The sequence below is a fragment of the Chironomus tepperi genome, unplaced genomic scaffold, assembly GCF_022539635.2.
Source record: "Chironomus tepperi strain 1889 unplaced genomic scaffold, CSIRO-AGI_Ctep_v1 contig_260, whole genome shotgun sequence".
In the NCBI taxonomy this organism is placed as follows: domain Eukaryota; kingdom Metazoa; phylum Arthropoda; class Insecta; order Diptera; family Chironomidae; genus Chironomus; species Chironomus tepperi.
Genome location: NW_027226382.1, coordinates 848,741 through 871,494, shown reverse-complemented (window position 1 = coordinate 871,494; position 22,754 = coordinate 848,741). Strand labels below are relative to the sequence as shown.

Below are 22,754 nucleotides of genomic sequence, written 5' to 3'. Positions count from 1 at the left end.
CATTTCAATTTTACTTCTACAATTTTTTTGCGCGACTCGCGATACAGTTTACGATTATTTTTTTTTTTGTTTTTGTTATTACTCTTTTATTATGATGTATGTACTATATAGTAAGTAAGTAAGTAAATACAATTAAAACTGGTTGGGGTGTATTGGAGGTAAAATGAAATCTTCCAGGAAATTTATGGCAGTAGATTGTCAAGTTCCTTTGTGTTTACAATAATAATATCGTACTTTTGTTTAATGTGTGTTATTTGATATCAACATTATCTATAAAATATTGAGCATCTAAAGGGTAATCGGTCATATTTAATTCTCTCCTTTTGTTATTGTATGAGTCGATTCTTGCTACAATTTTATATGCTGATAAGGAATTATCGGAAAACTTTTTTGATTAAGTAAAGTAATGAATGAATATGTAATTAAAAAGGGAACAATTTATGATCAGCTGATGCATCTTCTTTATACTTCTCTCAAACTTTATATTCTCATTTTGTTACTCTCTTATTTACTCGCAATACTTCTTCTTTATTTAAGGTTTTCTTTGCAAGTCAAATGAGTGATCTACAAATTCAGATTATTTAGATTGTGTATCACATGAAATATTCATGTGCATTGCGAAAAATGATTAAAATTTGCATAACGATTTGATTTTTTTAACTGATAAGAAATTCGATCTTTTAAGATTATTTCTAGATTGATTTTGTGAGTCCTTGAAAATCTAATCATTTAACTTCTGCCAATCACTTAAGATTTTATTTTATGGATGTAAAGATTTAGATAAAATTTTTGGTGATAACATTGATGGAAAAGTTCTGGATCGAAGTCGAAGAATTTTAAGCCTTTTTGTAGAGGGGAGGCTTCGAGCATAAAGCATGTTTGATGTGTTCATACTTTGTTGCAGAGAAATACGGAGAAACACTTGTCTAAACCAACTGCTTAAGCTTGAATTACATCTAAATACGAATTTTTAAAAGTCATCAAATTTATCGCTCAATTCTTAGTAAAATTTTGCATAGAACATTCATAAATATCCCAAAAGAACAAGGATAATGACTAGTTCTAACCCCCTCTCAGGCAATAAGCATTCTTTCATGATACAGAAATATCAAACTACTGCTGCCTGATAAGGAACGCATTTCTGTCTACTCGGATTGTCATGGGCATTATATGAATCCTTGTCATATCAACAACACTCTATATAATGATTGAAAGATCGGTCTCTGATAGGAATCGATCACACTTATTGCCTAAAGAATGATGCGAACGAGATATTCAACCTGCTTCCAAAGCCACTCGTCTAGAGAAGCCTTACTCTCGCACTGAGAGATTTGTCTATATATGCTTGATACCCCAGATTCTACTCTGCTATAGACACAACATTATAAATTTCCAATTTCATCTGGTATTAAACATACTCAACTATCGATTTAAAACCACATACAAAGTAATACAAAGTATTGAGAAAAATGCGTGGTTTAAGCAAATAAGTCAAAGTTTGAGCCTTGAGATGAGTTTTGCAACTCTTTTTGGTCACTGAAAACTAACAGTCACATAAACAATATTGACAGCTTTTCAAGACAGCCTAAATAACCTTAAATGTAATTGCTAGGAAATGACACTGAAATTACATATTGATTAACGATAAGAACAAAATTAATAATTTCACTTCCAATTTTATTTGCCATCCAATTGAATGAAATTGATATCATTAAGCCCAAACAAATAATAATAAAGACTTTGCAGTCTTTGTGTCCGTAAGAAAACATTGACTCTAGACTGCAGTATACAATGTGTGCGATTCGAGCGTGCACCGACACCTTCAAAGTCCATTGTGTGTAAATATAGCCGGCAATGAGTCGATATCAATCCTAGGCTTATTGATAGACGTGATTTACATCACAAACCGAAAAGATCGTATAGCTTAAAAATGTTTTGTGTTTCTGAACCTTTGGACCTGATATCACGTAAAACTTTAAATCTGTAACTTAATTTTTTATCATTCCATAGTAACAGGCTTTAATCAATACTAAAAACGGACTACAAAAATTTTCCATGATATTACAGTGATTCGTGCATTTGTATGCAGCTGTTTTATTATATAATGATAAGTATTGAGTGGATTTAGCAGCAATTAATCAAAATTTAGTGCAATTCAACTTATGGCTTGAAATTAGCTCTATCAAATGTCTCAAAAGAGATGAAATCTCAGCCTTACTATCACGAGGTCATTCAATAAAAAGAATCTTTTTGGTGACGTAAAATTTCTCAAACAATGAACCGACTTTGAATGACTTGTCAAATATTTCGTATGAATCAATTTGCAGTTCCATAATCTTACACTTGTTATCAATCATTATCAACACTAGTCAGCAAATGTCTTTATTTATTTGTCACTTTAATTTAGGAAATAGTTATTTTATATCTAGATACTAATCAACTTTTTCACATTTGAGAATATTTTTCTCACTTCCAATAATTTTTTAAGTCTCAAAATTTTGTGAGGGAATTTAAAGAGATAAACTTAAAGTAGGAAAGAATGCCTTAATACTTTAATGCAAGCAATAAAATGTTATTTAATATAAATTCACAATGAAAACAAATGAAACGTGTAAGAATGTCTGGGCTTAAAATTTTGGACATGCTTATTGATAAGAGCATTAAGTTTTATCATGAAGAAATTGGAGATTGCAACATTGTGGATTTTGATACCAGACAATTGAGTCATAGACATGTACCCGAACAGCACAATGTGTTCGCTAAGGCACTGCTAAGTCGCCATATCAACGTATAATTGCCCTAACTGCACCGTGGCTGCTAATTTCGACCCTTTATACGGCAAAAATGCAGATTGCTGCATTATGCCGCCCGGGTAATTTTAGAAAATTCTACTTTAAATACTTGCCATGCAACTACATTCAGCATGTTGAGAGAATTTTGAGAATGAAAAATATTTATTGGAATTATGTACGAGAGTCAGATGGAAGTTGTATAATATGAGAGTTTTTAATGCTCAATTTTCTCTTCTTCCCAGAAGCACCACGTGGTTGTCGAATGAAAATATTATGATTTTAAAATTGGGTTGAATTGTCTAGATGAGACTTTCAAAGTTCAATTTCGAGGCATTATGGGTCAAATGTAATTTGATTTTAATTTTGGAATCAGCTGTCACGGTGTCGTCAGAGTTACTTTATGTCTTGCCATCAATAGGGTGTGAATAGCCAACTTGGTGCCCTAGTGAACACGTGCCCTAGTTAAGTCGTTGTGTTGTTCATGGTACTTTGTGGGAACTTCTGTAAATTTCCACAACTATTCATAAAGTACCAAATCTTCAGTAGAAGAGCCTTTCACAAATCCAAATACGTTAATCAATTGCCGAATATTAAAATCCCAAGGCAAACTTTTCTGTCTGGGCCATAAGCAATGACTTGTACAAAGCTGATAATATAATTTTGTTGGCCGTGAAAATATAATCTAGATTAGTTGCTAGCCTTAAAAGTAAAAGAATCGAAAATAAGTTATGAAAGAGATAATACAATGTAGTTTTCTATCTACTCAAAAATGATTAATTTACCACACTTATCCTAGTAGATCCATGACTTAATTTCTCATCGATAATTGGATATTTTTAATGCAGATAAAGTCAACGAACTCAAATATCAGAAAAATAGATTTCTTAGATACAAGCGCTGATTAAAATCTGACTTAGCAACATAGTATGTAGTTGTCTGACATTTAAGGATCAAAGCATGGTTTATGATTATCTATATTCTTTATAAATGAAGGTCGTTATGTGTAGAGCTGGTTGAATATTTTGCTAAAGACTTCGTTATTATTGCGGATACACGTTAAGAACGTTAATTGGACAGCGTTGGTTTCATCAAGGACATAGGCATTACGTAGAGGCGTTGGGATCATACAAAAGATCATCGACTGCAGTGCACATTTTCTCTTTACTTACTTACTTACTTTCTTGGCTAGGGCGCACGAGGGCCCATTGCTGCGCGTAGGGAATGTCAGAAGATAGCTTTATCCTACGAAACCTTCTGTCAGTTCGGGATATTAAAGACTCTAGCGTCATTTTCAACACATCCAATCCAGGAATTCTTCGGTCTTCCTCGCGATCTCTTGCCATCCACAAAGTCTGAAGCAGTTACCTTAAGGACTGGGGCGTCACTTGGCCTTCTGTATACATGACCTGCCCATCTCAAGCGATTCGCACGTAGTACTGTCACTATATCTGCATCCTGGAAAATAGATACAGATAAAGTTCATTATTATGTCTAGTCATTTTCTCATTGCAATCCCTAGGGCACTAATGCGTCTAGGGCACTAATGCGTCTAGGGCACTAATGCGTCGTTAAAAAATTATTTGGAAATGTCCATATGTCCGTGTTAAGCTTCAGTCAAAGAGTGCCGCAAAAAAGCCAAAGTTATTAAGAATCACCTCAAGCTCCTTGTTGATATCTCAATTTTCTTTTATTATTTTAATTAAAAGTAAATTTTACAAATTTTCCATTTTCACAAAGTGTCTTTACATCATCTTTTACAATTTAAATGATAGATTTATTAATTCCTCTATGTCTTGTCTTTAAAACGTCTTTGTTACAACACTAAACGTGATTTACTTTTATTCTTCTTTTTGTGAACTTTTTCTACATACATTCTCAATGTGCTTAAAATGTTTTAACTTTATATACCATCATTTCTAACTAATAAAGCAATATTTAAAATAAAAGTGACGATAATGCTTAAAATATTCCACAATACTTGATAATGTTTAAAACTATACTCAGCTAGCTGCTTGCTTCCCATTTTTCCATTTTCTAATAGTCATAAATTAAAGAAATTAAATTAAATTAATTAACATGAACAAATCACTGCTCGAGAAATGCGTCTTTTAATCTATTTGAAAACTTAAAGTGCTGAGTTTGAGCTAGTTTACAGCAGAGCTCGAAGTCGACTCGAATTATGTATGGAAAAGTCGATTCAAGTCAAATTGATTGATACAAAATTCGAGTCGACATTGAGCTCTGGTTTTCAGTTTGTGTTCATGGGATTCTGTAAAATTTATCTGATTAATGTCAAAAGTTTGTTCATGATTATTTAGTTTGATTCATCATCAAATGAATCTTTTGCGGGATCCATTCACTAATGACGTCTGATCTATTTATAACAGACGCCTGATCTATTTTTGAAAGACATCTGATCTATTACTGACAGACGTCATTAATGAATGAAATTATTTTAAGTCTTGGACAGAGTCTCTGACTTTAACAGTATTCGAAAGGAACTGAAATTATTTGCTAATAAAATCCTTTACAATTTTAAAACGGTCATAATTAGACTTCATTTTATCAAAGAAATCTGTTGCATTCGGCATGTCTTCAACAATACGTTTTTGTTTTGGTGCTAGAACTTGGTGTAACGTAATTAATACAAAAATTCCGGGAATTATAAAATTAAGTCGATAAATTGCTTCTTGACAATAAAGAACTGATACAACTGCAATGATGTATAACGTGCTGCTCACAATTTTGTAGCCCATCCTAAATAAAGTAATAATCACATTAAAAATAGATCTAATTAATTAATTTTAAGCACTTACACATCTCTTGGTGTATTAAATTGCCAAATAAATCCAAGGCAAGACAATACAATTGTTGCTGATATTCTCATCGGATCTGGACTTAAAATTCTTGTAAAATGATAATTTTTTGCCCATGTTACAACACTCGGTAATCCAAGAATCGTAATCACAACCAGTAAGAAGAATAAAGGCAAATGAAAATTAATTTCATCCAGCCCTTCAGTCAATGAATCATATTCTACTCTTGAAAATCCCTGATTCTTTTCATTCTTTAACTTTTCTTCACGTTGCTTTGCCATCAATTCTTCTAACATTTTCTCTATCTCTTCTGTTGATTTGTCCTCATCACTTTTCTCTAAAGTACTTGACAAATCTGATTTGACTAGAGCCTTTTGCTCACCATTATCTATGAGATCATTTTCTTTGGATACACTTGCTTCCTCCTTTTCAGTGTTACTACATTTATTTGTTTCTTTATAGTCTTCCTTCTCGTCTTTTTCTTCAGCTTCATTGCTTTGATCATTTTTCGATCGTTTTGCACGACCAAACAGCTTCATCGCAATAAATTTTGCTGTTTTAAATACAAAGTTCTCCAAATAGTCTTCATACATCTTTGAGAGCTGTAAAGGCATACAAAAGTTTGAGATCAAGGCATTATCAACAATTTTTAAATAGATACTTACGAAAATAAAGTACACAATACATGCAACAACTAAGGCAATTCCTCCACAAGATGCATATACCAGCGATATTAATAAAGCAGCTACAGAAGCTGGAAACTTTTCAATAATTGTAATTACAGCATCAGAAATGACAGGAATAGGTAGATGGACAACTTTGAACAATAACTTGTGAGCAATGCTTCCGCAAAACATTATTCCAGCCCACATGAATCCAGTCAATAAAAATATAATAGCTAAAGCTGATCCGTGGATGATAATTGAAACTGTCAGTGATGTCGGTAAAGTTTCAGGTTTAGGTAAAATTTTCATCATTAAAATAAACTTAAAGAATAGACGAGATACAGTAACGATGAAAAATGGGGTGCAAGTTGCTAAAGCTTTATGGAAAGTTCCACATTTAAAATCTTCTCCTTTTGGTGTAACTGACATTTGATGTTTTATTGCGAGACATATAATTGCCACAAAATGAGCAGGCAACCAGTGTGAAAATTGTTGAACAATTTTTGCCAATGTTTGGCTTAATGACTGACGTACTGATATTGTGTATCTGCAGTCTGATACAAGCAAAAGTTCAACAGTTATAGGATTTTGTGTTGTATTGTAATTCAATGGACGTGATTTTGGTGTCCAAATGAATAAGTTATCACTATTTGAAAATTCATGGAATCTGTCAAATCCAATTGTCCACGGGACACAAATTTTTGCGAGGCTTCGTGATCTTAAACAATTTCTGGGTGTCAAAATTAATTCAAGTGCTTGATGTGTTTCATCTAATCCAGTTAATTCCATTTTATAGTATGATGCACCGAGGAGAGTATCTTCAAGTAGTTTAACGTTGCTAAATGAGTAAAATTTCGGCATTTGAACCTACATAAAAGAGTCATTAGTCTTAATCATCATAATATGCTTATTTATAGTTACCTTAATTTCTCGGTCTGATGGATTATGGATGTCAACAGAAAATTGGAATGGTTCTCGTGTTGGTGCAAACTTCAAAAGGATATGTGTCCATTTTGGATGTCTTTCCTTTAATTCATGAAGATTTAAAGACAGTGTGACACGATCAGGCAATTCACTTGGAATTTTGACTGTATAATTCGAAAGAGACATTGCATTCGCACAGTATCTAGATGATCCAGCTAAGGCTATTGCTTCACATCCAAACACCCAATCATCGGTTTCCTGATTAACAACATCAACACGTATTGCACGGTGAAGTATGCTATCAATTAGTCTGATCATTTGAATTCTTGTTCTGTTTATTCCATATTTGTATTTTTCTGTAAAGATTCTTCGATTGTCTTCAATCCAGTCCGCTACATTTGGTGATTCAAGTAATTTCATTTTTCCATCATTATTGGTTGATGAGAGTCCAAGAAAATGTTGTTCTGCTTTTGCCAAACGAACTGCTTTATCGTCAATAAAACTCAAACCTTTTGAGTTCTTTTCCTTATATTTGGTCGGTGCTATGATGCTGTATAAAAATCTATTAACAACTAACACTAATTGAAGGCACCAAACGATACATTTATGATCACTTTCAACCCACACTTTTGACATTGCTGTTGACATAACATGTAAATCACTAAATTTCGAATCTGTTAATCCTGAATGTACTAATAAATCCTTATTTCCTCCACCAATAGTTATGAGTAATTTATCATCGAGTATTTTACTGGATTCAGAGTTTAAATTTTTAGTTTTGCATCTATAATTATCTATGCATGAGTTATTTAATGAATCTTCAACGACAAGCCGGTTTTCTACCCAATAATCATCAATTGATTTGTAGAAATTATTAATGTAGATGTCCCAATTTAATACTGATTTATCCATCGGTGAAGCTAATGTAAGAACTGTATTGATAAGCTTAGAAGAATTCGGTGATGTTAGTAACTTTTGTACCAACTTTCCGCCAATTGAATGACCGACAATAATCAATTTTTTCGGTGGATATTTTAGTCGTTCATACAGCTTTAAAATCGCTTGGATCGAATGCTCAATGAATTTCACTTGATCATCTAATACGCCACCAAAGAGTGCCGAATATTCTTCATTGAGATCAACTGCGAAATAATCAAGATGCTGGAACCAATCATTGTCAATTCCTTTGCGAAGTGCTACACTCGCTAATGATCGTGACTGTTTATAGCTGCCACTATTTCCAGGAATAAATAAAACTGGAGCGCCATTAAACAGCATATTCCTTACGTTTACAGTCAGGTGTCCTTCCGCATAAGCGTACAAGTTATATCGTGGGAAATTATCATTCTCCTTGAAGTTAATTCTCTAAAAAATTTAAAACAAAATTATGTCTTAAATTACTTATGAAATTGATTCAACGTGCTATGGATTAATAATGTAGGATGTGTGGGAATTTTTGGCATTTTAAATGAAGAAAACTTTTTAAATTTAATATGAGACCCAGAATTATTTTTGGATTTAATTGCTATCGTTTAATACTTTCCTTTCATGAAAAGTTATTCATAATTAGATAATTTTGGATCCTTTCCAGGAGAATTAAAAATATTTATAGAAATAGAATATTTTCTGTCAATGAAAATTGATTAAAGAAATAACGGTTTTGTAACAATTTAAATTCAAATTTTAGTACACAAATACGTTGAATGTGCGATTATCTGTCCCAATCAATGAGTATAGATTTATTGACACAATATTTTATCGTGGCTGTATACTTTTATTGTCTTCAAACATTTTGAAATGTTGAAAAGTTTAAAACCCGATAAAAATGTGTATCTGTCGCAAATTCTTGAGTCATCAATATCCGTCGAACTGATATATTTTGGGATGTTATGAGTAATTATCTAATTTTAAAGTATGAATAATTTAATTAAATATCTAATACACTTACCACGTAATTAGGATGTTCAAACATGTATGTCATTTTACAATCATTTTTATCGCTATTAATTGAATTAAAAGTGACAAAAATGCCGAAAAAGTAAAGCGAGAAGCACAAAATTGCAAAAACTACAAAAATGCTGTAACCTGCCATCATTTAAGCTTCTGGTTTACTTCATGCAGTTTTGTTCCGCTCCTTAAACACTTTCGATGTCATGAATGTACACTGCTTAACTACTTTACGCGTATGTATTATATTTCTTAGAGGATTTTTCTCTCTGTTTACTTTTTTTTAGCAGGGGAAAAACAACTGAATGAAAAAATTTCGAGCCGTTTGAGAAATTTCGTACACAGTTGTTTTCCCCCTGATAAAATAATAGTAAACAGAGGAAAAATTCTTAATTAAATTGGAATTATGAATCATTCACAATTTCTTATATCTGGATTCCTTCGACCGCCTTTTTATAATGGTGTTGGACGTCAAATAAACCAATTGCAACGATTAACAATAAAGTTTTGCAAGAGTCATGGAGGTTCGAAGGGAATGCGTGATTTCATTGAAAATGATTTAGTTAATTTTGCTAAGGAAAATCAAAGTGTAGTGGTAAGTAATAGCTGCAATCAAGTAATTATCCTGTACTCTACATTATTTCATAATTTTAGGTGTATGTCAAGCCAAGAAGACATCGTTCTCCGGTCATCGTAGCTGAGTACTGTAAGTTTGGAATTTCAAACAATTTGACATACAATAATAATTTTATTTTAATACCTTCCAGTAAATGGAGATAGGCGTTGGATGTCAGCACAAAATAGAAACCAAGAAGAAATCTTAAAATGGTTGAGTTTATTAAGTTTGCAAGCTGGAGATACAGAGCCAATTCGCTACAGAAAAAATTGGCATACAGACTGTCCATCGATTCAAGGACCTTGGACATCCTTTACACATAAAAATCCAGCATTTAATAACGTCGTATATCCAGACAAGGACTTAGGAAAACCTCTAAATATGCCTGAAACAGCAACTGAAAAGCTTTTGAGATTAGTTCAGGAGCAAAAGAAAGAGTAATAATGCATAGAATTCACAATGTAATTAATAGGTCCTAATGTCGTGAAATAAATTAGTAAATTTGCAATTTATGCTAAATTTTTAAGTAAAGAAAATTACTTTTACGTAAAGCATTGAATTTTACGTGAAACATTGCGTCTTTTTACGTAAAACATTCACTTTGGTTACGTATAACGTTGAAATTTACGTATAACATTTACGTTTGCGTAGAACACTACGTATTTACGTAGAACATTCACTTTAATTAAGAACTGAGTTAATTATAATCAAATGAGTGATTTTTTACAAACATATTTTTACTCTCTGGGTTTAATTTCTAAACATCTTTCTTTAGAGTATGTTTAGTATAACTTGGTGGACATAATAATAAAAATATTGTGAATAAAAATTTAATTAAAGTGCTTAAAACGGAAGAATTTATTTATTAAAGTAATTAAAACTTTTTCATTAGCATGTAAATTTTTCGAATATATCAAATTGCACAAGAAATAAATGAAATTTCATTCGAAAAATTCCAATAAGAAAATTCAGCCTTCACGCGAATAAAAAATTTCTCCTTTCAAAATCCAGTTAATTGAAAGAGAGCTAAATTGTCTTAATTAACATTGTGTATTTAACAAGTATTAATTAAATCGCCCACATTTAGGTTTCAAAATGCCGAGATATCGTGAATGGGATTTAACGTGCAAAGTTTATGTTGGAAATTTAGACCAACGAGCCACAAAACATCAAATAGAAGACATATTCAGCAAATATGGACCATTAAGGAATGTATGGGTTGCCAGAAATCCACCAGGTAAGACAACAATGTATTTTTAGCAAGCACATGTTCAAATTAATTTAATTCTTTTGACCATTGTGGACTGTTAATTGTATAAACATTAAGTGTAATATGACATTTTCCAGGTTTTGCATTTGTTGAGTATGAAGATAATCGTGACGCAGAAGATGCTGTACGCAATTTAGACGGATCTCGAGCATGTGGCTCCCGAATTAGAGTAGAAATGTCAAATGGTAGAACACGACATGACGGTAGACGCGGGGGCGGAGATAGAGGAGATAGAAGGCGCGAAGAACGTGGAGGACAACGAACAAGATACAGGTTTGAAACATGTTTTATTACTGACCTTAAATTACTAACACGAAGAGTATCACAATTCTAAAAATTTTAATTTTTAATGAACGTAATAGTAGATTGAATTTACCAGAAATAATTTATTATGTAACTAATGACGGGATCTTTTAGATTCTTTTTTATTAAAAGAATCCTGATTAAAAATCCTGTCACAAAAAAAAAGAGTTGATGAGTTTTTTTGGTGGTCTTTTGTTGTATCTCAAGTCAGGATGCTTTTGCTAGATGTCATTTAAGTTTAAATATCATGTATAATTTTTATGTGTTCAACAGTTAGTGAAAAGTCGCTGTAAATATTGATATAAGTGACTTTTGCGCATTTTCCCTTTGAAAACAATTATACTTTTAATCTTATCTAGTTTTTTAAGTAATTTTTATCAGTGCTGCTACTTTAATTAATAATATAGAGATAAAACCGTTAAAAATTCAAATCAAAAACCTTACAAATGTTTGCGTATTTTAAATTAAATCCGTTAAACATTTGTAATGTTTTGAATATATTTTCTAAATTCCGTAATAATGCATGTGATTGAAGGGAAAATGCGCATGTAAATATCAAAAGCCTTAATTATTTTTGAGAGCAATTTTAATGAAATAGCAAATACCTGATGACAATTTTTCAGGCTTCATCAATACCATCACAACAGCCTCACATCCTCCACAACATCGCTTCTTTCGACCCTTCATCAATTTCGCAGTTTCCTTCTCAAGATTACAGTGCAACTATATTCATCTCTCTTTCCAACTTGAACTTAAAATAAACTTTGTCTATGGTAAAAATGATTAAGACATGCTTAAGTGTGTCTCTTTTGGGAAATAAATGATCGCCGCGCGAGATGAGCAACTTGCTTCAAAATGCTAACAAAATCAACGTTCTCAAAACATATCCATAAAGAATTCAAATTTTAAAAGACCACTCAACTTAAGGCCACCAACCAATCAGCAACTATTGCACCTCTTCCTTTGCCTCTGTCTACTCTGCCGATTGTCTCAATTCAAACAAGCATTTTTGTTAATCGCTTTTCATCATTTTAACTTTATATAAAATTAAAAAATTTATATAAACTAAATAATCATCACCAAAAAAATAAGTAACAACAAACTATCTATCAGCATAATCATATCACACACCACCTCCAGCTCGTTTGCAAATGTTTTCCTTCAACTCAGCTTAACCGTGTAGTTCGTGTCCATCCCTTCTTCTTCTACTACTTCTACTTCAAAACGTTGAAAAACACAAAATAAAAGTGCAAATCTTTCAATGATTCCAAAAATAAAACATGTCATTTGAGAATGTGTCGCATTGCATCCCACATTATTATCAGCCAGGTCAAGCCGGTTTTCAACATGCCTGCGAATGTTAATTATTTTCTTAAAACAAAAATAATAATAATCACCAAAACACTTACTACCAACCATAAATAAGCATAATTCATGAAAGAAAATTGAGTGGATATCTTTCTAAAATTCTCTTCCAAACAGGTCAAGAAGTCGAGACCGTTCTCGCGAACGAGATCGCTCAAGGAGTCCAAAACGATCACCACGCAGATCACGTCGATCAAGAAGTGAAGAAAGCCGATCAGTTTCACGTGATCGCCGTTAAAATATTTATATCAAAAAACTTTTGGAATTTATGAATTTTAACGAAAAAAAAATTAATAATTTTTTTGCATTTTAACACTTTTTATTTCTTCTTCTTTGAGAAACAGGACAAACTTTAATATTAAATTGACCATTTGAATTTAATTATGTTGAAAAAAAAAACAGTTTTATTTGATAATTTATTGTAAAATATTCTATTAAAAATACTTTAAGGAATTAACATTTTCTTCCTTTCACAAATTCTTTCTTTGAATAAAGAGAAATAAGAAATAAAACTATTATCGAAAAACTAAGTCATGATTTTCTTAATTCTTTTATCTGATTGCATAGATTTTTCAGTATGTTAATATACGTGTACGTAGGAAAATTTTTACGTAAAAATACGTATCGACGTACGTAATCATACGTAAAGAAAACTCTTACGTAAAAATACGTGTCAATTTGCGTGAAAATACGTATCCCTTTACGTACGTGAAAATACGTATCCCTTTACGTACGTAAAAAATACGTATACACTTTCGTACGTAAATAATACGTATACTCTTACGTACGTTAAAATACGTTTACAATTTCGTACGTAAAAAATACGTAAACTCTTACGTACGTTAAAATACGTATCCACTTTCGTACGTAAAAATACGTATTCACTAGGTACGTAAACAAACGTGAGCAAAATACTAATAACGTACGTACTATAGACACAGATATCACACTTAAAGTCCTAAAATCTCTTAAGATTCAATCCTAAATATGTTGATGCTGACAATAAGGATAACGACAGAATATTTTTTGAAAATTTGAATTCTCTTATTTTTGATTCAAATTAATTATGACCGTTATGGTTATAAACAAAACAATTGCGCCAAAACAGTTTGGTGAATTTGTGAAAATTACTAAAATAACAAAGTTTGATTTATAAATTAAATGTGATGATAAGGATAAATAATTAGAATAGAACGTGATGTAATACTTAATATGATTCCAACAAATAAGCTGAAAAAATTAGTTTTGCAAAATATTGTGAAATTTGTGGATTCTGAAACAACACAAGATATTTGGAATAATGTCTCGAATGAAATACATGTAAGTCTTCCTTACTATTCTAGACTTTAGTTAAAATAATTAAAATAAAATCGAATAAATTTACAGGCAACGACAGAAGAAAGCTCTTTAAATTCCCTTCAAGTTAAGGAAATTTTTTATAAAGAAATACTGCCGGATCTTTCCTATAATAATTTTGGATACAATAATGAAATAGTCGAGAGACTTAAAAGCTTAAGTAAGAAAATAAATACAAATCAACTTCATCTTGATTCTAAAAGAGCAAATCTTACAGAAACAACTGCTGACAATAATTCCGATGGCACAAGTTCGATTGATTGGATGGAGATTGATAAAATGCCGAATGGTATTGTCGAAGAAGAGCATGTAGATGAAGTTACAGAAGATCAAAGCATATCAACAGATAATGAATCTGAAGGCGATGTTGTTGTCAATGCGATATTAGCAAAATATCATATTGATGGTCATGTAAGAGCAACACAGGAAGTAGTTTTTTCACAAGAAACTGAACAAATGTATATGTTCCAAGAAAGTCAACTAATTAATATTTATGGTGCTGCTGAAAGTGATCCACTTGCCAATAGTTTCAATGCAGAAAATACAAAGGAAAATAACGAATGTGAAGGAAGAACTTCAGTTGGCACAGAGAATCGAAGAACAAGTCTGAAACGAAGAAGTAATAGCTTATCAGACATTAATTCAGCGACAAATTTCGATCAAAATGATTCAGAACTTCAGTCAAAACGAAGTAAGAGTAATTCATTAGATGAAAATCGTATTGCATCCCTTTCTGATTCTGCAACAAATCAATTTGAAGTGGAACGTATAGTCAATTCACACGAGAAATTTGGAAGTATTTTGGTTGAAAAGTCAGTATTAAAAGAATCTAGTAATAAAGAAGCATGTGAGAATTCAAATAACATTGAGAACGATGAAACTAAAAAGTCAGCAGATGATATTGTTGCTGAAATTCAAAAAAGACTAAATGAGGCTAAGAGTAGTGATGAAATTCTAGCAATATTGGAAGAAAATGATGAATATTTATCAATGCTCGAGATTCCATTCCATATGCCTGACACAATTGTTAATAATGTTCCTGAAATTATTGTAACTGATGAGCCTGAAATTATTGAAGAACAAAAAGAAATCAGTTCCGAAAGTATTAAACAGCCAGAAGAAGAGCCTGCAAGATCGAAATGTGTAAGAAATTTGAAAAATTTCCGACCGAAATTTAATTATGACAGTCCTTGTTCTGACTCAATTTCTCAAGAAGAATCTTCAAGTTCATTGCAGCATAATGACACTATATTGGCAGGGTCGCATAAAATCTGCCGCGGAGAAGTAAATTCTTCGTCACGAGTATCAAAATCTCGTAGATCTCAATCATCAACATCAACCTCCGCACAGCCAACAAATTCCCTTGCATCTCAATCAGAAAGTCATTCAAATACAGTAAATATGGAGGAGGAAGTAAATGATGAGATGATTGAAAAGATTCAGGCTATGATCGATTCAGCAGAAAGTCCAGAAGAAATAGATAGAATTCTTAAAGAAAATGAACCGTATCGCTATTATATAGCACTTCCTTTCCGTGAACCTGAATCACTAATAACAACGGCAAAGCCTTCAGGAAAATCCAAAGACGAAATTGTTGCTGAAATTCAAAAACAGCTAGACACTACACAGAATTCTGATACAATTAATCGAATTTTAAAGGAGAATGAAGAATATTTAGAAGACTTGGAAATTCCATTTTCCTGGCCATCATTTATTCAAAGTTCTTGCAAATCAACACAAGAAAATTCACCACAAAAAGTTAAGCAAGAAGCACCGAGTGTACAAAAGCAGGCATTGAAAGTTAAAGTTGAAAATAATATACCAGAAACAGCTAATTTGGATAAAACTTCATCAAGGACAGAACTGTCATTTCTTTTAAGTCAAAATGTAAATGTTAGAAAGAAACGAAAAGAAGGAGCCGTGCAGTTAAAAAAAGTCAATGAAAATGCATTTGTTGATCTTACTGATGATGACTGATTTCTGTGAAATAAAGCTGTAATTTCATGATTTGAGCTATGGCAATAAACATCATCGAACGTCAATTTACATGATAATTTACTAAAACAAATGAACTGACAATCATCGTTGTTAAGACAACTTTTATTTTCCTGCGAAAGAAATGAAAAGAGAAGAATAAGAGGAATGAACCAAAATATCTCAATTTTCATTTTCATGTGCTCAAAGGTAATTTACTTACTCGTTATTGTTGCTGATGCCTTCACATTACTCAAGAAAAGAAAGTAAAATGTTCTGTCCTTGTTTATCGTTGTCAGTTGCTACATAGCACCGTTGCGACAGACTACTATGTTTTCTGCACTTCAATCTTCTTTCTTACCCTTGAGCTTTCAACTTTTTAGTACGTTCTTGATAAAAAGGTATACTGCTAATAACAACATTTTGTCAGCATTAATATCCATTCGCTAAAACTTTTTTTTGGTCGTAATCATAAATTAAAGATGAGAAAAAAGAATGTCTTAAATAACAAAAAGTGTGGTATGTGCTGCGTTTTGTTAATGACAGTTGGAAATAGTCATTCAAACTTTATATCCTTGAAGATATTATTACAGTAAGCAAGCAATTCTTGATTAATCAAGGGACAAATTTTTTTATTTATGAAAAACAACAGAAAATTAATGAAGGAGAAACTGGATTTTTTGGGTATGGAGATGGAAACACAAAAAGCACTTGAATCACTTAAATAAAATTGACATTATGTCGTCTATTATAGGCATTCGTTCGTAATACATACATAATAGGTCTTTAGGGTGCAATGTTCTCCCTTGAAATTTCTTACATTGTAAGGAACGACAGTAAAGTTTGAAATACTTGTCATTTCCGTATTGACAAGAATCATGAGCATTTTTCATTAAATTTCTGTTGTTGTATTGAAATAATCTGATAACATCCATCGATTGTCAAAAGGAATGTAATGTTGGAAATTGTTTAATGCATATCAAATCAGGATTCATCATCAGAATACATATTTAAGTACCTATATCAAATTTTATTGCATAGATCCGAACACAAAATAAAACATTGAAAGCAAAAGCATGTAAATTTCATTCCTAATAACTTTTTACATTAAATTCTGTCATAAATTTTGTTTGGTAAAAATTTTTCATTTAAAAATAGCTTTTATGATTCATTAAAGTAGCCTGTTTGGGAATAGTCCGAGCGGCACAAATGAAGTCCACCTAGTCAGACCGACGACTTCCTCAACTACCCGATACAAATGAAGAAGGCTCTGTAAAGGCTCTTATACTTACTTAATAACATGGTTCCAGCTTCGACTTGGAGCCTTGGTTGCTACAAAAGGACTTCCATCTGACTCTATTGCTGGTCAAATTACAAAGCTTGTACAAATTATCAGTTTTGTCAACTAATTGGCATTCCTTAATTACCGTCCTACACCATGTTGCTTTTGGAGCACCAGAACGCCCTTTTCCTTGTGGATTTCAGCCAAGGGCGATACAGTAAGCGTGTGTCTCTCTACCAGCAACAACACTATTCCGCTTTCGGAATAGGTTACTTCCATTTGATGTTACTAACTTACTTCCTTCACTGAGGTGCACGTGGGCTCATTGCCGCGCGGAGAGAACGTCTGAAGTCGGTATCAATTCCAGGAATTCTTTGGTCTTCCACAATATCTCTTACCATCTACAAAATCCGATACTTTCATCATATATACTTGTGGACATCTGCCCATTTGGTGTTAACAATAGATATTTGTGTTGCTCGGGAACGTAATAAATTTTAGTAAATTTTGATGTAATGCAAGTTTCCTGTTTGGTCTATTGAGTGATTTGTGAGTGACTTTTTTAACAACTTCAATGCTGTGTGATATAGAGTTTATTTACTTGTTACACTACGGAATAACGAACCTTTTTCAAAAATTAACAATGAAGTTCTCAGAATGTCCATTATTAAAATCAGATCTTCTCTCGCCAGAATGTAATAAGCAGCATAATTAAAAATTTTAATAAAGTCAATCCAAAGTTTTGTTGTGAACAATTTCAAAGGAATTACCAGGAATTAGTCACTTCTTTCAAACAGAATAATGCCTTTTTCACTTTGATCTTTGCGGATCGTCACGAAATTTATAAGCAAATCTCAGACGGTCGATCATTAAAAATGTATGACATGCTTAATCGTCAAAATACTTAGCAATACTTAGAAATCTTAAGATGCAAATGTAAGTCCATTAGAGTCATAAAAGGGACTAAAATTTCAAAGCTTTTTGTACAGAAATTTATCCTTTTTTGTCAAAAAGAATATATACTTAACAAAATCAAAATTGGTTGACATTAAATTACAGATTTGATGTAAAGGATTGATAAACCATTTCAAAGAAAATCTTGGATATCAAGTAAAGGAGAATATGTAGATACAGGACTTTGCTTTAAGCGTTCTATACGCATATCAATATGTCCTAAGCATGTAAACGAGTCCTGTAGATCATCGGTACTTCACCATGTCACGAGTAAGACTCAAAATTGGCCCTGGCGGTTACGTGACGGCTGATGTGTTCTCTAGGGCATCGTCACTTCCCCGTGTCAACTAAAAGACACAAAATTGTCCCTGGCGATTTCTTGATGGCTGACGTGTTCTTTAGGGCACCGTTACATCGCTGTGTTAGAAGTAAAAAACAAAATGGATCCTGGCGGTTACGTGACGGCTGATGTCAACACAATTTACAGCGAATAATCCGGTACTTTGCATTGTGTCGCTCTTCCAAGTTATCTTCGGACAGTTGTTGTTATACAGTAAATGCAGGAATTGTCAAAAATGCAGCTTTTCTAAAATAAATAGAAGTGAACAACTCCGAAATCATAAAAATAATGTTAACGATACCAATTGTTGTCCCAAAAACATCATCTGTTTCAAGAGGAATAAAAATGTCCATAAAAGATGACCTATGAAGAGATCCAATTTTCCATCCATAAAAGGAATTTTTTATCAATTCATAACAATCAAATGAAAATCTTGTGAATTCTCAAGATGACTCTCAATAGATGTTTTGATGGAACTGAGGAAATATTTACAATTGATGATATGTATGACATTACATTTTCATAGCATTGAAGTTAAATTGAGAGTGGAGCACTTGAAGCAAATTTAAACAAGTATTTTCACAATAAGAAAAGAGTCAAGAAATTGTTTGTTTTTGAATAGAAAGTGCCTTTTCGTGCCAAAGTGACTTTTTTCCTCTTATTTGTTTAAGAGTAAAATGTTTATGCATGCCTTTCCCGTATGTTCATTTTGATAAAAATATATTTTTGTATGGCAAGTAAGGATATGTGGATTGTGGTTGCAAATGTTTGGAAGTGCATGGAGAAATTCGAAGGATTTTGAATCTACCCAGAATTGCCCAAAATTCTTGATTGATCAAATATCCGATACCAGGCCGGCGTGATGCTGGAATGGCTCCATTCAATGTTGAAGCGGTAGTGCCGATTAAAACTGGATCAGACGCCAATTCAGAGTCACACCGGCCTGATGATTGATTCTTGATCGATTAACGGATTGGTGCTATTCGGGAACTTCATTTTGATATGATGGATTATCCGTAAATAATGTCAACTTTTAAGGAGTAGCCAATTCTAAGTGATAAAATGTAAACCTAATTCAGTTGTGGGCAACATTTGTACCATTAAATATATCTGGAAATGCAATGAACCGTATACCGTATATGGTTTCGTTCAAGGAGTTGCCACCAATTAGTAACTACACATCAAAACTGCAATTAGATTATGCATACTTGAGCTAACATTTCCCTAATTTCCATAATATAGATTTAGGAAAAGGTTAAGGTCTCTAAAATCATAGCGCTTTACCGAGTTCTTGTATGTAACGTTGTCGTTCCAATATAAATTCTACAGGGAACTCGGATTCGGCTCAGATTTCATATGGCTAAGTCAGCTCGACTCCATATAAAAGTCAAGTAGATATCGAGCTCTGACTGTAAGTGTAAAAATGCAACGAATTTACTACTCATTAATATGCATTGAATCACTAAATCTGTCAATAATAATTGGACCAAACTATCTTAGTAACTGCATGCATGCATTTTGACAAACATAAATCAAATCCTTTATGTAGTCTCAAATTAGCTAACAATCTGTTGTTTTTTTTTGCAGAATCAGTGTAGTAAATGCGAGACAAGACAATAAAAATAACTTTCAGTTACAATTCATGTGCAAATATTCTTCATTCTAGTAAAAAAAAAGTAAGAGACATATGCAAATAAAATTTTGGCAGAATGTGCTGCTCCAACTTTTATGACAGTCTTAAAAAATGGCTTTTAGAGGCACTTTAGGAAAAGCAATTTAAAATGAACTTGGGGATCGTAAATCTTTTTTAAAACGCGTGTTTGAAATGTAGTGATTTACTGGATAGTTAATAATTTAGTGGAGGCTGAGAATTTTGGCAGAGATTTATGAAGCAAATTAACTGCGTCTTACTTGTGACAAAACTTAAGTGCTATAGTTTGTGCAGCAAGTTAATATAAAATTAAATTTAATGGATCATTTATTTATTACGTGACAGGATTATTAATTACTGTCCAAACTTGTATGAGCCATTTGGCATCCTTAAGAGGCAACGAGCAAGCTTTCATGGTCAAAAACCCGATCGGCACATTGAAATGTTGCCGCCATGGTGAGGAGGTGGAAGAATACTTAGAACTAAGTGGCAGACAATTAGTTTGTTTCTCCTGAATGACTGGCGTTGGTTCTAAAAATACTGCCGCCATGACGGCAACATTTCAATATGTACCGATCGGGAGAAAGACCAGACGATACCTAAAAGCGATCTCTTTACCTCTTACGGTAAGTCTATAAACCAATCAAACGCTCTAATGCTTAAAAAGTAGATTTAATGCGATATAATAAAGGAACCATCGCCTAAAATAAATCCTATTGAACAAGAAAACTTCAAAACTTTTGTAATAAAAAACATGAAAATTAAATCAAATCTTACAAGTTTTAATTAAATTCAAAATCTTTCAAATAAATTTGAATCAACATAATCTGTACGAAGGCATTCTTACTAAATGTAATCAAAAATAACGAGGTGTTATGACGCAATGAACTTACTTAAAAAAACCTTGAAAAGTTCTAGCAGTGGTGCTTAACCTTTTATTTCTCGCGGCACATATTAGTGATTAGCTACGATCAAAACCGCACAAGACATACAAAGAGCATGCACACATTATTGAGCATACACAACGCATGCTTTTTCATACAAATGAGCATGCTCACAAAAGTGTGTATACTCAGACTATGCTCTTTGTCTGTTAGAGCGGTTCATGGCATTTCCAAAATGTCACTAGTGTGCCTCGGCATACAGGTTCCCCATCATTGAGCTACAGCAATAGAATGAATATAATCAATGCCTAAATTTACAAATTAAACAAAATTCTTTGCGTTCTATAGAAAAACCAAAAGCTTTACATTCATGCGTAACAAAGTCATGTAGAAAAATTTCCACATCAAAAGCTGTTTGCACAAGCATCCTTTGAAGTATTAAGCGTATTAAAATTGTACAAAAAACACGAGTGTATTCATAAAAAAAAATGTTTAACGACAACAGCTCCATTGACAGTTGAAATTATTAATTAATTGTGAATTATCAACGTTGATAATCTCTGTTTTATGTATTCCTGTAATTAATAACTAAAGAATAATTGAAATAAAAGATTATCTTTACTTACAGCACCATGAAAAATATGGATGTGAAAATATTAATTAACTGTAGAATTTATGACATGGGCGAAGCTAAGTGAGGTTATTGAGGTGTAACTCACCCTTGGCCACTTTTATGTTGCTTCATAAAATTCATTCCCGATCGGCACACAAGAAAATGTTGCAATTATGATGACAAGGTGGCAGTAAAGAGCCAACTGGCAGTCATTTCACAAAATCAATCAAATTTGCCGGTCGTACAACCGTAGAGAAGGAGGCAGAGCAAAAACACAAGATACTAGCAGAAGTAGCCGTTTTAGTCAAAAACAGAAACCAGTTAAACCTTCATTAATGCTCTATGATTCAAAGTGGATCAATTGAAACTAATCATTAATGCCAATCTGGATTTTCTTATACTTAAAAGCTTATTTAATTAAAATTTCTTGTATTGTTTTTATATTTTGTTATTATTTGCGTATTTTATGATAATGATTGAAGCCATAAATCAAATTTTTTGAGTCGTAATTAACAAAATTTTATGATTTTGCGAAAGAAGTTAATTTATTACACCACGCAGTTACATTATTCTATCAAAATAAATTTGAGTAGCTTTATTGTACTTAATTTTGTTTTATTATGATGACTATTAAATTTATAGACTAAATTGATGGATGTAATAATCGAAATTTGACAAATTTAATGGAAATTGTAGTGGAGACTTATTAACGAATGTAGAGTCTGAATATTTACTGACTTCGCTTGGTCGGACAGATCAATTGTGACCCATGACATTACACAGGTGCCGCCTGAAGCTGACTCTATCTTGCCACTATGGGCAATTTCACTTGTCAATTTCCAAGTATCAACTACTACTCATCGACAGCCTCCTTCCAAGAGTTCTTTGGTCGTCCACGAACTCTTTTATCATCCATACAGTCAGATTTAAAAACCAGAGTCAGAATATGTGGAAACACACAAATGGCACACAAGTGGTGTCAAAACTTACCCGAACAGATAA

The 22,754-nt window shown here is 32.4% G+C and overlaps 4 protein-coding genes across 6 annotated transcripts; 3 read left to right on the top strand and 1 right to left on the bottom strand.

Annotated features, from left to right (window-relative positions):
- Positions 1-4,456: 4,456 nt before the first annotated feature.
- On the bottom strand, positions 4,457-9,430 carry LOC139091722 (GPI inositol-deacylase-like). Its single transcript, XM_070641882.1, has 5 exons — positions 9,146-9,430; positions 7,195-8,562; positions 6,274-7,140; positions 5,609-6,210; positions 4,457-5,549 (listed from the first exon to the last, which is right to left on the bottom strand). The coding sequence occupies exons 1-5, from the start codon at positions 9,290-9,292 to the stop codon at positions 5,300-5,302; spliced, it is 3,234 nt and encodes a 1,077-aa protein (XP_070497983.1). The 5' UTR covers positions 9,293-9,430; the 3' UTR covers positions 4,457-5,299.
- Positions 9,431-9,484: 54 nt separating this feature from the next.
- Positions 9,485-10,281, top strand: mRpL43 (mitochondrial ribosomal protein L43). Its single transcript, XM_070641899.1, has 3 exons — positions 9,485-9,739; positions 9,799-9,850; positions 9,912-10,281. Exons 1-3 carry the CDS (start codon positions 9,551-9,553, stop codon positions 10,199-10,201), a joined length of 531 nt encoding a protein of 176 aa, XP_070498000.1. The 5' UTR covers positions 9,485-9,550; the 3' UTR covers positions 10,202-10,281.
- Positions 10,282-10,529: 248 nt separating this feature from the next.
- Positions 10,530-13,153, top strand: LOC139091740 (RNA-binding protein 1-like). 3 transcript variants are annotated; one of them, XM_070641904.1, is made up of 4 exons: positions 10,530-10,630; positions 10,848-10,997; positions 11,108-11,303; positions 11,957-13,150. In XM_070641904.1, exons 2-4 carry the CDS (start codon positions 10,856-10,858, stop codon positions 12,081-12,083), a joined length of 465 nt encoding a protein of 154 aa, XP_070498005.1. In that variant the 5' UTR covers positions 10,530-10,630; positions 10,848-10,855; the 3' UTR covers positions 12,084-13,150. The 3 variants fall into 3 exon arrangements, with proteins under 3 accessions (XP_070498005.1, XP_070498006.1, XP_070498007.1); XM_070641905.1 differs by having other exon boundaries at positions 12,816-13,141; XM_070641906.1 differs by lacking the exon at positions 10,530-10,630 and having other exon boundaries at positions 11,957-13,153.
- A 721-nt stretch (positions 13,154-13,874) lies between these two features.
- On the top strand, positions 13,875-16,031 carry LOC139091721 (uncharacterized). Its single transcript, XM_070641881.1, has 3 exons — positions 13,875-14,018; positions 14,085-14,214; positions 14,272-16,031. The coding sequence occupies exons 1-3, from the start codon at positions 13,911-13,913 to the stop codon at positions 16,029-16,031; spliced, it is 1,998 nt and encodes a 665-aa protein (XP_070497982.1). The 5' UTR covers positions 13,875-13,910.
- Positions 16,032-22,754: the final 6,723 nt, after the last annotated feature.

Bases quoted from the DNA above. Each gene is read 5' to 3' on its own strand.
- LOC139091722 (XM_070641882.1), bottom strand. From the start codon at position 9,292: ATGATGGCAGGTTACAGCATTTTTGTAGTTTTTGCAATTTTGTGCTTC. The intron at 7,141-7,194 runs GTAACTATAAAT...TCTTTTATGTAG, and splicing joins CATCAGACCGAGAAATTAAG to GTTCAAATGCCGAAATTTTA. The intron at 5,550-5,608 runs GTAAGTGCTTAA...TACTTTATTTAG, and splicing joins TTTAATACACCAAGAGATGT to GATGGGCTACAAAATTGTGA.
- mRpL43 (XM_070641899.1), top strand. From the start codon at position 9,551: ATGAATCATTCACAATTTCTTATATCTGGATTCCTTCGACCGCCTTTT. The intron at 9,740-9,798 runs GTAAGTAATAGC...TCATAATTTTAG, and splicing joins AGGAAAATCAAAGTGTAGTG to GTGTATGTCAAGCCAAGAAG. The intron at 9,851-9,911 runs GTAAGTTTGGAA...AATACCTTCCAG, and splicing joins GGTCATCGTAGCTGAGTACT to TAAATGGAGATAGGCGTTGG.
- LOC139091740 (XM_070641906.1), top strand. From the start codon at position 10,856: ATGCCGAGATATCGTGAATGGGATTTAACGTGCAAAGTTTATGTTGGA. The intron at 10,998-11,107 runs GTAAGACAACAA...GACATTTTCCAG, and splicing joins GGTTGCCAGAAATCCACCAG to GTTTTGCATTTGTTGAGTAT. The intron at 11,304-11,956 runs GTTTGAAACATG...ACAATTTTTCAG, and splicing joins GGACAACGAACAAGATACAG to GCTTCATCAATACCATCACA.
- LOC139091721 (XM_070641881.1), top strand. From the start codon at position 13,911: ATGATTCCAACAAATAAGCTGAAAAAATTAGTTTTGCAAAATATTGTG. The intron at 14,019-14,084 runs GTAAGTCTTCCT...ATAAATTTACAG, and splicing joins ATGTCTCGAATGAAATACAT to GCAACGACAGAAGAAAGCTC. The intron at 14,215-14,271 runs GTAAGAAAATAA...CAAATCTTACAG, and splicing joins CGAGAGACTTAAAAGCTTAA to AAACAACTGCTGACAATAAT.